The 16,668-nt window shown below is 27.9% G+C and overlaps 1 protein-coding gene across 4 annotated transcripts in view; it reads left to right on the top strand.

Moving 5' to 3' along the window:
* Positions 1-16,668, top strand: part of LOC112689353 (5-hydroxytryptamine receptor 2C) — a 122,346-nt gene that overhangs the window by 70,849 nt on the left and 34,829 nt on the right. For all 4 annotated transcript variants that reach the window (XM_025563024.1, XM_025563026.1, XM_025563023.1 and 1 more), the window contains one exon: positions 11,061-11,288. In XM_025563024.1, coding sequence (XP_025418809.1) covers positions 11,061-11,288 — 228 coding nt within the window. The remainder of the gene's footprint in view (positions 1-11,060; positions 11,289-16,668) is intronic.

Raw genomic sequence — 16,668 nt, 5'->3', positions numbered from 1 at the left:
GAATAGATAACCCTAGTAAAATATTTTTAGTAAAATTGATACGTTCACTTTTTTCTAGGCGCACACTGAGGTGTGTGACAGTGAGGTTCCTTTCCATTTTTTTGGTTTATTTTAGCAACAACAAAACAACTGCTCATTCGACCTTATCAGGTGTACTAATGCTCCAGTTTCTTTAATTTTCATGACAAAAGGTAGTTTATGTCCTTCTCCAAGGTCTAATCTATCTCTGTACCAAATGTTATCGAAATTGGTTGAAAAATTTCGGATTCCATCAGACACAAACCGTCGAACACGTACAGATATACTATATAAACTATAACACATGTTGAATTTATTCGGTACACATTCTAAATATATTCTTAAATGAACTCCTTATCTAGGAAATTCAGAATATATATATATAAAAAAAAATAAAAATAAATAAAACACTTCAATCAGCCAAATTGTTCTAAAGTTATTCTCTTACATACATGGGATAATCAATTTTTATTTAAATAAATTAATCTTATTTTATTATTGTCCTATACCATGGATATAGTTGCTATTATATTATAATAAGTTATATTTCTATTACCCAATGATTTTCAATCGATTGATTTAAATCACTATACAAAGCTTTTGAGTTTTTTTTTATTTTATATTTATTTCATAAAGTTATATGTTTTGGGCGATCGAAAGTTCATGTAAAGATTGCATTATACTCATAATTTTTATGTGATTATCAAAATACATTGAAAGTTATTAATTCTTAAAAATATACGAATAGAAGCTTAATATTTGTAAATATTATTTTTACTGTCGAATAATATTTTTACTATAATTCTCAAAAATATTATACTTATTAATATATTGATATTTTGAATTTTAAACTTATAGTGTTGAATTCTAATTATTACATCGAGATAAAAAATAAATAAATATCATATATAATATTCAAAACTATTAAAATAATTAATACGTCAAAATTCTTTTATGGTCTGAAATACAATGTACAAGCACTTTATGTAATTAATCAATTGATTATTAAAGGCTTGTTAAACTGATATTCTGTTTATTGTAATTCTGTATATTGTAACGTTACAGGTCAAATTTAAAACAAATTTTTGATCAGATATTCATTACAATACAAAATCAATCCGTAAAAATATGTTGAAACTATTATCAACATTTTAGCTAGATGGCATATGTATACATTGTTAATGAATGGGTCTATTATCTTTATATGTGTCATATCATGCATTAATAATACATAACTATGTTTACATTATGTTAACAATCCAATATGAATTATATTGGTTGCGTTATGAGCTTTCGGTTGAATAATAAGAGTGTACAGGGATATTATTTAAAATTAGAGCTCATAAAAAAACAATAAAGTATTTCTGTTTTTAATATTTGAGACAAGTTTATAAGATGACTAATTTTATTAGTACAGCCGGCCTACTCAACAATATATAATTTACTTTAAATGTAAGAATCTATGTTTTTATAGTTTCTAAACAATCTATTTAATAATTGTTTAACGCTGTATCTTCACGTTATCCATTTTATTTATAATTTAATTTGGAGAATACCACTCAATGATCACTGTTGTGAGGGCTTATTTCATTAAAAAAGATATTCTGTTGTACAATATTATTTAAAAAAATGATTAGAAAATTAAAGTTTAAACTTGTCAAAGGTGAAATAATTTTTATACTATAAAATTAAACTATGTTTTTAGTATAAAAAAATATTTTAATTTTCATTTTAATAGCTGTTATGACAATTATTCAATTGACTTAAATTGAATATAATTTATTGAAATTTAATGATACCATAAAACTGTTATACAAATGTCATAGTTTTCCTAACTAAGACGGTTATTTTTGATTTATGCATTATTATCATAATAAAAATCATTGCATTAAAAAATATAAACATTTTATTTAAAACGTACTCATTTGATTGCATTCACTTCAACATTTTTGAACGATTAATAAATATGATTGTTATTTATTTACGTTGTTATATTAATCGTAGTCTTAAACAATTCATTGTTATTTTGAATAGAATTCTCAGTTTTTGTTTGCTTATAGCTGTAAAATATTTTAAAAGTTTAAATGTTACTTTTTTATGCATCGAAAGTCTATGAAATTGTCTAAAGATTAAGTTAATTTAATTTTTTTTTTTTTATTGCATTGTTTAAATATACAATCAAAAAAAAAAAAAAAAAATTATATCGTAAATGCATTTTATAATTTTTTAAATTATTTATTATTCAATATATTATATTTCAAGCTAAATAGTCTTCTGCAATCAGTTTTATTGAAGATAAATCTCGTTTACCCATTTGAATTTGACAAACAAATGTTATGCTGAAAAGTTCCAATATACGTGTACTCGTTTATTATCTAACCATTAAAATCGGTTATTTTCTAAATAATAGAAATTAATACTTTTATTAACTTTTTTCAACATATTTATTTTTTTTTAAAAAACCGGTGTTTATGAAAACTTATACAATTGTATAAATTAATATTTTTTTTAGAATTTGGAAGCGTATTATTGATTTGCTGTAAATAATAATAAAAAAAATCTGTATCATATATGATTGGTAAAAGAATAGTTGAAGTAAATACATATTGAATTTGCCGTATTATATAACTTATACATTGTATTTTAATATATTATTGTATTTTTTGACTCGGATTATATTTACGCGTACTGAATTATTTCTATAAAAAAACTACTTAATTATCATTTAACTGTTCATCTAAACAAATGTTACATTCTAAAATTCTTATCTTATCTTAGTATATTTATATACTTTTGAAAATTCTTTATAGTTAATTTAAATCGATTAAATGTATATTTAGTAAAAAATATAGTGCAACAAATTTCTTATTTTTTGCAGTTAAAAATGTAGCTTCATTGAACTGGATTTTATCTTTAATATTCAAGTATAGATATTCGAATAGTGCAGATAATGCATGTGTATAGATCAGATGAAAAAATACGTAACACAATTGAAGCGTGAATAGATTATAAAAAACTGTCATATTTTAGTGACATGAAATATCGTTTAGTTGTTTATTAAAAATTTGTTTTTTGAATTGGAAACATACAAGTTCAGCCCGCTTGAGTAATGCAGATGTGTTGTTAATGGAATAAGTATTTTTATACAGAAAGAAGGTAAAAAAGAAGAATATATTATTATACTCTGCGAGTGGTTCAAATAATCGAAGTTTATTTAAGCAGATTACATTAAATGTGACACATAAATCATGTGTCAAACTACCATTTTTATAACTATAATATGCTATTAAAACATTTTGGTTACATATTTTTCAACTTTCACAAAATATTACTAACATAAAAGAAGAATTTACTTATGTTTTTCACATGACAATTTATTTGTTTGTAATCCGGATACAATATTACTTTTAATAAATAATCTAACCGTTGTGTAGAGGGGTATGATGATTCATAATGTTTTAGTTGTATGATATTTAAATGGACTGGATAAATTCTAAAATAGTATTATTTGTATAGATAGATTTTATTTTAAGGTTGGAAAATAAATGTAATAGTATTTTTCAATAGAAATATATTGTAATTTTAACACGGATTGTATATTAGAATAGTTATTTTAGAATCCATAAACAGTTTATCGAGGACATTTCGAAACAATAAAATACGATGATAATAATTGTATGTTATAGGAATATTTGTTTTTTCATATAAGTTTGAATTATTTTTGAACGAACCGTTAAGCATCTCTCAGAATTATAAAACTGTTTTAAATAAAATAATGTTAAGTATCATAGTTAAAAATGTAATTATAAGATACCGCTTTCACACACCAACGTGCGTGAATGAATTGATAGATGAATGTCCAATGAAATATTTCTTGTCCACTTTTATTTTTTCATTAACAGTCTCTCTTTTTACTTTTACGGTTTAAACATATAAGTTTTAACAAGTAATAATTGTATTTTAAATGATAATGCTTATTGGTTAAGATAACACGATCGCACGAATTGTATTTAACTTTGGTAATTTACATGAGTTAAATCGTTGGTTCAGAGATAAATGTATGTACATTGCCACTTAATTCATTCGTACATTTCATAAACTTGTAAAACCACGTTAGTAAATTTGTCTGAATAATTAAATTTAAAAAAAGTTTATTTTTACAAAGTTATTTTTTATTTTATTTTAAAATTAAAACTTGCTGCAAAGTAATCAGCAATTCCATGCAGTAGCCGATTTTGAAAATTGTATAATATTCCATATAATGTTGTTGACAACTTAAATGTCTTTGAGCGTTTTGATGCTATCATAATAGATGCAAGGGTTGCGTAAACACGTGTGTTTATTATTACCATGTTATAACTTAATCGTACATCCTGCATTATTTTAATTAGTTGATAAAACGATGTATATCTTATATCGTAGGATTGTACTCTCACGTTTACTAACTGTAAAATAAATAAAAACATAAGCCTCGCAGATTTATTGTAGGTGTATACATAAAAAATCGTTTTTAGTTTCACAAATTAGGTTCTTAAGATACGTCGGTAGAGAACAACTTGCCAATCTTTATCCCAAAGGGATTTGACATTATGAAGATAAATATACTGGCAGGTGCTGATAGTTGTTGTTATAATACGAGTTTCCGAATTTATTTTTATTTTTATTTAAGCATTAAAACATAAGACCATCATTGTAGATTATACATTTTATTTTTGCAACCAAGCCAATAAATCCTTTATTTTCCAACGTTGATTTATGTTTTGTGTATAATTATTATAATATTGATCTGAAAATTTGAGCTCAATGTTTCATTATCTATTACTGTCATTTGATAAAATAATATTTAAATTTTTTCATCATCACGATGTCAAATATTTTTTCTTCCTAAGAAGCACAAAAGTATAAACTGTGACCCTGGAATTCCATAATTTTTAAATTAAAATGTATTGCATATATACATATATATACAAATGATGATTAAATTACCTGGGAGCGCTCGGGTATTGACGATGATACTCGAAAATGATTTAAAATTCTTGTTCGATTTGGGTAACAATTGCTCTGCTTCAATTATATAGAGCAGCGATTCTCTTTTGATTTACTTTAAATGTATGCTTTTTTTATTTTACTTGGATCTAAAAATGTATGACAATATACATTTACTTAAGTATTTAATGTACAAAAATTAAATTAAATATGTTACATTGTTATTTTTATTATTATCATTATTATGGTTTACTTCAATGATTGTTGGTGTTATTTTGAGTAAACAATGATCAATATTGGGCTCCATGTTGCTAATTTTAAATTTAAAATCACATTCTACTTATAATTTATTTCTATATTTATTTTTTGTGTACAATAAATGGAAAAATGTATTTTCGCACTGATATGTTGACACAAAAAATATTAGAAATTGTAAAGCTTGTGAGGATAATGACGAGTATTCTAGTTTCACGTCCAGCCAAAAATGTTAGATCTTTTTTGTTTTGAAAGAAATTTTTAAAGCAAAGTTACTGGTTAGGTCAATAAATGATTCTTTTGTCAAAATAACATCTGGAATGTTCTTAATATATTCTTCTTCGAAATGGCTTATGGTCAATTTCATTTCTGAGTTATATTCAGGGAAATATTGTGGAAAGTATAAGATTTTAGTGGTTTTAGGTGTTTCGAAATGTCTTTTATTATATTTTAATTTAGCTAATTTTCGGTGTCTCGAATGTTGAAAAATAATTCTTGGATACTTGTGAAATAAATAAATCCAACTTTCTCATAAATGTATTAAATTTATCACTAGCATTAAATATGATTGTGTTTGAGTCTTGCAGACTCATATTTAGAATATTCAAACAGTCAAATATGTCAGCCATTTACGCTAGTCATGACAGTTATTCGTCACCGTAAAACAATTTTTACTTTTTTTCATAAACATCAGTCAGAAGTCATAACATTTTTTTTTTTTTTATAAAGGGAGATTTCTTTCGACCTACCACCTATGAACTTTACGTGTACTATTAATAATGTAATTTATTTACCATTAATGGTACATGTATACCATAGTTAGAGAAGCGCTGATATAGAGTCAAACCATTAAAACTACTGTTATCAATGAGCGTTGGGTAGTGAGATCGTACTGAGGAAAATGAGTTTGTACTAGTTAGACATGACGACGTGAATAAATATAGCTTAAATAATACGGTAGAATATGGAAAATCGTCTATAAATAATAATATTTCGAATTTAGATATCAATAATATGCACGGTGTTGATCCCAGTTAATGTAACTTTTGGTTTGCCATAGGATGGCTTTCTTATTTTGTCTCTATATTAATTTCATCTCTAATTATATTAAAAAAGCTTAATTCCTTCTGTGTGCCAAAAATATAAAATATATTTCATAAAATAAAAACTCATGTGGATTGCCTTTTTTTTTGCAAAAATAACTAGATCAATTTAATTTGTGGGTTTCCCACTTAGGTCTTTCTCTCAATATCAATAAGCGTAATGTTATTTCCTTTTCTAAATTAAAGAATCCTATTCACCTTATTACACTCTTAATAATATCCAGCTATAACGCGTTCCCCTTATCAAAGACCTTGGTATTTATTACTCGCTACATTTTTCCTTCTGCTATTATATTGATTTTATTATTGGTAGTAACCTAATCAACTTAGGTTTTATCAAATGTAATACCAGTTTTTCAATTTGGTTAATTGTGTCCATATTTTTGTATCATGTTCTTGTTTGATCAATTTTTGAGTATGGAGCTGTCATATGGTACCCATACTTCGCAAAAGATCAATTGCGACTTAAGTGTATCAAGAATAAGTTTTATCCTATGCCGCTTATAAGCTGAAATTACCGCCTCTGAAACATGACTGCTCTCTTAAGTACTGTAAATATACCTTCTCTCTCTTCCTATCGGATAGCTACCGACACTCAGTTTATTTACGCTTTTCTTAATAACGTACTAATTGCCCTGACCTTCTACCCCGTGTTTCATTTAAAGCTCCTTCACCTTATACTAGAAACAAAATTATTTTTTTATATTTCTGCACACCCTGCTTCCTAGGTACAGCAATAACCACCCTTTGAATATAATGTTTAGATCCATTAGTAGTGAATGATCTAGGTCCACTTAAATTGCATTATTATTTTTATTTTTAGTTTGTATTCATTATACATATTATTTTATTTTGAATTGTACCGAATTATGTATAGAATATGTTAAAAAAACCGATAGGCGAAAAATAAATAAATAAATAAGTAATACATTATTATTAACACATCGGTACCTACGAATGATGATCAATTGTACAATCCTAATAGCGATGTAAAATATACAATATATTACAGTATCTTGTTTGAGATATTACCATCTCCGTTGACGGGAATAGAAATGATAAGTCTTTGGCCTACGACGGTGGTAAAATACTAAAATCGATATCGATCACATATAGAAAAGAACTTAATTGAAAGAAACACGTCACGTGTAATAGTAATATTAGAGGGAATAATGCCGGTGTTCTCCTAATTTCCGTGTAACCCATTGCGAATCGTTTTTATTTCTCATTAGGTATTATTGTAATTTACATTCTGAATACGGCTTCAGATTTATAACGTGTAAAGTATTATATTATTTTCATTCTCCGTTATTATGACACTCAGTTACAGTTCGATGGACTTATAGTGTATACATTATAATTTTTATTACTATACGTACATGTTGTGATAATACGAAAACATATGGTATTATAATTCTGTGGAATCGTGCTAACCTGGTTTCAGATGCTATTATTGTATTTGCATACTGTTGTGTGTGGAGTTTACCCAAAAAAAAAAAAACAGTTATGGATACGAAATTATTGTGTTATGTAAGGTGTTTGAAAAAAAAATACTCTTCGTAGTTTTGCATATTTTATTGTTTTATTTTTACTATGGTTAATATGCGTTTTTGACGTATATATATATATATATATCATCAGTTTTTGTCATTTTTATCATTGGGAAAAATTATAAAACGATTTTGTATTTAAAACACCGGAAAAATTACGGACCGGAAAAAGTTGATACCTAACAAATTATTATACTTATATATTATAGGTACTTGCCATGTATCTGTACATTATATTAGTAAATTACGTTCGAACTGTTTTAAACAAACTATGATTTTCTTTTGGTGTTTATTTAAATGTGAAACAAAGTATCAGGGTAGTTAATCTCGGACCTCGAGATTATGATGATTACAGAATTATACGCGATGTACGTCCACGGGGGGTGGGGGGGGTGAGTAATATTTTTCTCGTTATCATTTAAGTACCACGACATTGGCGGTTTGATAACCACGAGGAAAAAATTCGCGAATTCGTGTTACTCGGATTGTTCGTCTACAAACGCGTTTTCCGTACGTACGCAGTTCAAACAGATATACGGAAAATATTTATTCGGACTCGTTCGTATACATTTGACGAGTTAGGGGAACGTAAGGCGTTTTCGCCTCGCCGCCGGAACGGTCTAAATAAATAAATAAATTTAAACCGTCGCGTACGTTTGCACACGGAAAAGATGAGCTCGATGTTCGATGTAAGACTCGAGCGACACATTCCATTCGGTCGGTGCACATAAGTACCGGCGGTCGTAGCGACCATGTGTACATTGTTATTCATACACACATACGCGCACGTGTACGCATTCATTTACATAATATGTATACGTTCGTATGCGGTACAATGTGTATTGTGCGTAGGATTTCGCGGCAACACACGCCGTGGCAGCGAAACGGTTCTACGTGCGGATCGCGCGTATTCAAATCAGTTTCGTAGACGATTCGCGCGGATGTACGCACGCCACCCCTATACGCGCGTACAAGGGTTGCGCGCGCGCGCGAAGGCTTTAGCGTTGAATATTTATGGACGGTCCCCGCGCCCCGCGTTATTACCATATCGGCGTGAATCGTATTGTTTTCCGTTTCCTCGATGAACGCCGAACGGCCGGCTACACCACAAGTGATCGGAAACTCTTTCGAACGGACGAAATAATTTTATTTACAACACGTAATCCTAACGCTGATTTCGGTTAAAATCCAAATAATCATTAAGCTTTAGGTATGCGGATAGTGTATTTCGGACGAAAGAGATAACATTTTTTTTTGTTTTTTTCTTAATAAATTTACTATATGATATTATAAGGTACTTTTTTTCTTTTACTCATTATTTTATTTGGAATCGTTGTCTTCGTCATGGTCACTGTACACTCACTATTTCAATTCCGTAATTTTAATATTGATAGCATTATTTTTTTTTTTTTTTTTTGCCACTGAAACATTAACTTGAATATATATTCGTTCTAGGTCCCCCTTAGTAGATTTACGAACATTTACGTATTGTTGTTTTTCAAGTTTATAATTTATGAAAAGATCTAAAAGCTCGTCAAAATCATATGGCACGATGGTATTATTTATTAATAATGAAGTCGTGTTTGATTTTTTTTTGATTTTGGTAACTCGAGTTGAAGTAGATTGTGATTACACTACAGGTGTACACTACACGTACAATTTATTTTTTGTAGAAAATTCTGGAAAAGTCAAAGATTTAGTGAACTTTTAAATGTACTGTATTTTACTTCTATCAGAACAATCAGAATATAATTCTTGAGGTCCAACAAAATTTCATGATGATGGCGGCAATTGAAATTACATAAAAAATAGTTTATTTAGTTATTCAATAGTGAATTCACTAAATGTATGAATTTTATATTCAAAATTTGCTTCAAATGGCTGTAAAATTAGAAATGTTTTGTACAACTTTGTTTTCATATTCCTCTTCCAAATTATCAGCATTATATTTACAGTAAATTTTGTTTAGATACCATACTTCTTGGATCTAGTGGTCTTTTTATTCTTAAGTATAAGAATAAACTATTGTTTACAATTTTTTTACCAACTAAAATATGACAATAATAACTGTTAAACCGCCAACATTTTTAAATGGCAATAATATGATAATTATTGCGAACATAACTTAATGCAAATTAAAATTATGTTGTTAAAAAGCTTAAAAGTATTGGAACAATATCCATATAATTTTTATAAGATCATTTTCGATTTATTTTTATATAATGTTTTATAAAATGGAAAAATTAAAGTTTTAAATAGTGATGCAACTCTATATACAGTATGTATTAACTAGAAAAAACATATATGAATTTAAATTAAAACTAACCATTTTAATATAATAATTAAATATATTAAACTTTTAAGAATTGCAAGAACACTTAGAAAACAGTAGATGAAGAAATAAATTCAATATTTTTAATTCTTCGTATATTACGCATTTTAACTCTAATCTTTTTACAGTTGTAGCGTTTTAAAGTGGTTATATCGTTCCTTTAATAACCCGCATATGTGTAATAGATACAATATCAAGTGTAAAATATCTCATTTTTAATCATATTATTTTTCCATTTTGTTCGCTTGAAATTGCATTTCCAACCCCTGTGCGCCGCCGTGTGTAGTACACTCTTGTTTCCGCTCCTGCTTCCGTCATTTTCGGATAACGATAGTGACGGTGGCGATTGTCGTATTGATAATAATCATATTATACGGGTCGAATGTACCGATACGCTTATGAGAAAACAACGAAAATGATTTTGAAAAATGCCACGACAAAACCAAAATCATATTATGATACAGAATATAAACATTTGATATTTAGTTGAACGTAATTTATGAATTAAAAATTATTTCAATGATATGTGAGTTGGAAGTTTGAGAATCATTTCGAAAATCGAAAATCGCGTGGTTTTCATAATTTTCTCACTATGAGAAAATCAGCCCTGCAACGATAAAACAACTGTTATTTCATATCTCGATTCGACGATTCTCGTATAATCTCATAAAATGATAATGAGTTACTAGGACGTGGATGCAACTGTAATACATATTTATAGATTAGGAAACGTTTTTTTTTAAATATAAAATAAAATTAAACACAAAACTCCGGTCCTAGGCAAATATTATAACTTTGCGTTTTGTATTGTTTCAGGTGAATGGCCCCTGGGTGTTGCTTGGTGCAACGTGTACGTCACTTGCGATGTGTTAGCATGCAGTTCTAGTATCATGCACATGTGTTGCATATCACTTGGAAGATATCTGGGTATAAGACATCCGCTCAGGACGAGACATCACTATTCCACCATGAAATTAGTGTGTTTTAAAATTGCAATCGTCTGGTTCCTTTCGTTTTTAGTGTCGTTGTCAGTCACGCTTTTGGGTAAGTAACCATACACTTTTACTATACACGGATAACGACAAACATTTTGAATTAAAATAATTTTAACAAGTATTCGAGCAACAATATGACTCGGTGCTTCTCAACCACCGTGTTATGGGATAAGTCCAAGTGTGTTGAGCGAGGTTTATTAAATTACACAACATTTAAATTGATATTTGATATAATGAAATATATTTAAATTTGTGATGTTAAAATAAAATATTGATATACAAGTATATTGTAAACAATTATGGGTTTACAATTACTTAATCTTTTTACGGTGTGTCGCAATAAATGAAAAATTTGAATAATGTGTTACCAGACTAAAAACGTTGAGAAGCACTAATATATCACTAACTTTACCCTTGGAAATGTATAATTTCAATTATCAATCGCATATATTCGAAAAATAAAATAAACTTTGAAATATTCAATAGGCATGTATATATAAGAAACTGATACAATACAATGACTATGATTTATCATAATTCGATAACTCACGTTCCCCGTATCATACATTTATTATAATAATAATTATTTTATAAATTATTTATAAATTCAATGTTATGTGTAAAATAACCACATGATCCTCTTCTCAGATGTTATGTAGGTGTTAAGTATGTATAAAATAATTTTTTTTTAATTCAAAAGATTAAATGGTTTTTTATTTATACTGTAATTTGTTAACTTATTGTTATTATCATTTAGTTTTAAGTAGATACCTACACTATTTGTCACTAAGATATTAAATAGATATTTTTTTGACACAGTGCACTCTCCTTAAACGAAATCTAAAAATTAAGTTGAAATATAAAAGGTTTTTTTCGTTTTCGACATTTAAAACAACAACTTACCCATGTTGATTTCATCTTCTAAGGAAAATATAATAAGATAATAATAGCATGTATGTAAACCTTTTTAGCGATTGGTTACTTAAAGTTTTTTTAAAAAAAAAAAACTCGTTCATTAAAATAAAAGTTATGTTTTGTATTTATATCAAAGGACATAGTTTAAACATTCAAGCAAAAAAAATATTAAACCATCATGAGTTTTATTTATTAATACTTATATTAGCAAAAAAATATGTTTTAATTAAAAAAATATTATAAAATAGTTAAACCTTATTCATATAAAATTATCATCATAAAAATAAAAATAATTTGCGTTTAAATAATGAATTTATGCACAATCCAATGCATTGTAATTATTTTACTTTCTGCTGATCCAGAAATGTGCATGCTTGTAAAAGTTTAGTTCAATATTATATATTTTCAACTCGTTGTCTTCTCTTTATTGTTTTTGTAGAGTTTCGTTTAACAAAGTGTTTTTATTTACTCTATTAAATTGATAGTCTAAGTGTATGATCTAATGATATACATATCAGTTATTTCCACTACATGTCTCTACTATTTTATAATTACGTTATACAAATTATGCATAATAAAATACAGATGAGAAAATAATACATTAATGCGACTCATAAATATTTTAAATGCATTCATACATAAACGTGCGCTATACTAGATGGTACAATTACCATGAATTATTTGTTTATATTATTTTATAAGAAATTGTTTTTTGTCTTATCCTACCATAAAGATCAAAATTATGGTGTCAAAAAATATGCTTATTTAGTCGATGGATTTATGGTTCTATCCGAAAATAGCACACTTATGATTTTGATCCAAAAAGGTCGATAGACGAAAACCGTAAACTTTATCGGTTATTGTATAACAAAATACCTCAAACTTATAGTGGTTAAAATTGCACACTATTTTTAGTGCTAACTAACTGATTAAATAAAATAGATTATAAAATATACTGCAATAATCATGTGTTAATACTTTAGTCACCACTCGTTTTTACTTTATCGGTCTTGTCTCTTGTGTGTACATATTTAGTGTTTACCCATATTTAGTGGTTTTTTGTAGGTTTATTAAAATATTTTTAACTAGGTATAGCTTCAGATTTAAAAATAATTGAGAATAACAAAGGAGGCAAGTGCTTACTACTCGACAATTTAGAGTGTGTATTAGTGGAAATGTGGTTTGGTGGTGTTTTATGAAAAAATGTACGTCTATGGTTACAACATGCAGTCAAATGAAGAATCTACTAAAAAACTAAAAACGCACATAAACATGAACAAGAGGAGACAGTGAAAATTAAAATTCAAGAGGTATGTGAACGTAAACGTAAGGCTGCTAATGACATTCATGAACCACCGCGAAAAATAATACGCAAATAGTTATTCTCATCCATAGACAATAATACAGTTATAAGAAGCAATGACGTAAGCTTAATAAAGAAGTGAATGTATTATGAACGTAAAAAACATCTACCAACTTTATCAAAAAGTTTGGAAGATGCTCTAAGCTTTGTTTCTGATTGCGAAATTTTAACCTGTCAAAACAAAAAAATGACTTATGTATACAAACAAGGCGAAATTATTATTGTTACACGTAAAAGAAAATATTTTATTTTTATGTAATCATTGTGATGAATACTTAGCCGACGGTACTTTTACATATAAACCAAAGTATTTTCATCAACAATATACTACTCATAGGTGGAGCAGAAATTATTATTTTCTATTAATTCATTGTTTTTTACATTCTAAAAATGAATCTTGTTACATAAAAATGTGGTTTAATATTAAAAATGCTTGTATGGAGTTAGGAAAAGTTATTAAAACTATCCATCTCGATTTTGAAATAGCTGCTCATAATTCTCATAATTCTGTACAAAAAATATTTACTGGAATAAAGGTTAAAGGTTGTAGATTCCATTTTGGTCAAGCTTTATGGCGGAAAATCCAATCAATCAATAACCTTCGACGATCATATATAATGATAATCAAAATGAAACAGGTTAGTGGTTAAAATTGTTTTTTTGGTTTACCTTTTTTACCAGTACATGAAGTCACTGAGGCATTCATTGATTTAAAATCCAAATTTCCACCGCAAGATGCATGTACTGCATTTAAAGACAATATTTTTGACAACTACATCGAAGGACAGTTCCCAGTTGAAATTTGGACCCATCCAATCAATGAAAATGTACCTACAAAAACAACAAAGGGAGATGAAATATTTCATCCAGGATTTTATTCTGAATTTTACATCCCAAATCTATATATAGATATTTATTATAATATTTATAATATTTATAGTATTTATAGTTATTGATGTTTCAACGAAATATTCATATTGATACAATGACACGAATGAACTAGTACCATAATGGTGTTCAAAATATTGTCCGTCCAATTTAAAAATCAAAAACAAGTTACTAAATACAAAATAGTGATGTTTTCGATTTTTAATTAAATTGTATTTATTTTAGGAGCAATTGTTTAAATGATAGGAAGAATTTTTAATCGACGGAGATCGTATGAAATTTTTAAAAAAAGTCAGTAAGAGATTTCAGCTAATTTTTAAATTTTTTTAAATTTTAGAATACTCGTATATGGATTTATTTTATCTGAATGAATTATAAATTATTAAGTATACCTAACGTAGATAAATATAACTTTTTCGGCGTCGAAATCAAAACAGTGCAGTTTTTGGATACAACAATTTTAAAAATTGTACGTTTTTAACCTATTAAATAGGAATCAATGGAATTTATAATTTTTAAAGGAAACCTTTACACATATAAATTAACCCGAAAAATAAAATTTGGATAAAAAAAAATCGTATTGTATACGTTTCAGTTATAGCGTGGAAAAAATATAATTTAAATATTCACTGTTACCATGTTATTATCGTGTTAAAGAACAGAGTAATTTTGTTTTAGGGAAAATATTATTATTTAGATTGTTTTGTATGAATCGCGATTTAAAAATAACAAATATTAGAATAATATGTTGTTGTAGTGTATATTTCCGTCGACCTTTTATAAAATGTTTCTAGATTGAAATAAAAGAAACAATAATACAATAACACTCTGGAAACCAATTGTTCTGAACGGTTTAGAACAAACCATTTTGGTATTGTCTATTTTGCGAGTATACACTCTATGTAAATTTTAAACGCTTAAATGTACATTATATATTAAGAGTTTTTGTATTACATAAGTATAGAGCTATATAATTGTATATACCATTATTAAAATTGTTTATGATGATTTATTTAACATACTTCACTGGTTGTGTCAGTCAATCGTCGTCGTTTTTTGCTGTTTAATAGAACTATAATTCAATTTATTTTTTCATATCATTATGATTTTTATGGTAAATTTAATGAAAAAAAAAAAAAAAATGTATTTTTGCTTTTTAATTCATAATCTGATCACGATATTTTTTAGGGAAATTTGAAGTAATCGATAATTTATAATCAGCTTGGTTAAGTAGTGTATTGCAGTAAAAATTCGCTGAGTCTAAAATTATTATTTCCCTGTACCTTTGCTTATCATTAAACATTAAACGTTTATAAATAATAAATTATATCGGTCGATGACATTTGTTATTTTATTTTCTCGGTTTAGTATGAAATTAAAAACTGGAACCAACATAAAAAAAGATGTTAAATTCGAAATTGATTTTGTAATATTTGTTTATTTTTCGTCACATAATTATTTCCAATCGTAAAAAATAATTATTAACGAAAAAAAAAACCTTGAAAATCGACTAAGGAAACAAACGTATACATTAAATTGATTACCTACCCAATATGTGTAACCATACACACAAAATATATATGTACAAGATTCAAAAAGATAATAAAACTTCCTAGTGTCGTACAGTTAATTATCCGAGTAGAACGATACGTCCAAAGCATTGAAACGTCACGGAAATAAAAACAAATGCCGTTTGTTCACACAAGGGGGTCTCGATGATGAACCCTAATAGTGTATACTCGGTCCTAGTATATTTGTCTTATCAAAAAGCGTGCGATATATGTACTGGCGAATTATTACTAGGCGCGAACACTTTCAGTCCCTTCTGATCCTCCGCGTCCGCGTCCTCGTGCCGATTCTCGAGGTCCTCTGCATCCTTGTGGTCCACGCTCGCAGAGCCGCTTGGTATTGTTGTTCCCGCACCACCACCATCACCATCACACTTAGACTTGCGGCGTATTGTCCGCACATCCTACACATCACCGTCGGAGCTTAGACCTGGTTATAAAGACAACAAACAAGCACGTGTCTTTTTCTCACGGTCTGCCTCGTATAATAAATTATTCACGTATATGACGTCGACGACGAATACGATGAAGACTAGGAGTGCAGGAGATGTGAACGTTGCGCGGATTGGTAGGGTGCTGTGTCGCGGGTCGAGGGGTTCGCCGCCACCGACTAAAGATGTGATGTGTTGGACCATATCAAGTGCGTTCAATAACGATTTCTTCCACGACCGGCTCTAGATTAGGGGATAGCACGA

This window comes from Sipha flava, unplaced genomic scaffold, assembly GCF_003268045.1.
Source record: "Sipha flava isolate LNK unplaced genomic scaffold, YSA_version1 43_pilon_pilon, whole genome shotgun sequence".
Classification (NCBI taxonomy): Eukaryota; Metazoa; Arthropoda; class Insecta; order Hemiptera; family Aphididae; genus Sipha; species Sipha flava.
The sequence above is the reverse complement of the archived record's forward strand: the minus strand, read 5'-3'. Positions and strand labels throughout refer to the sequence as shown.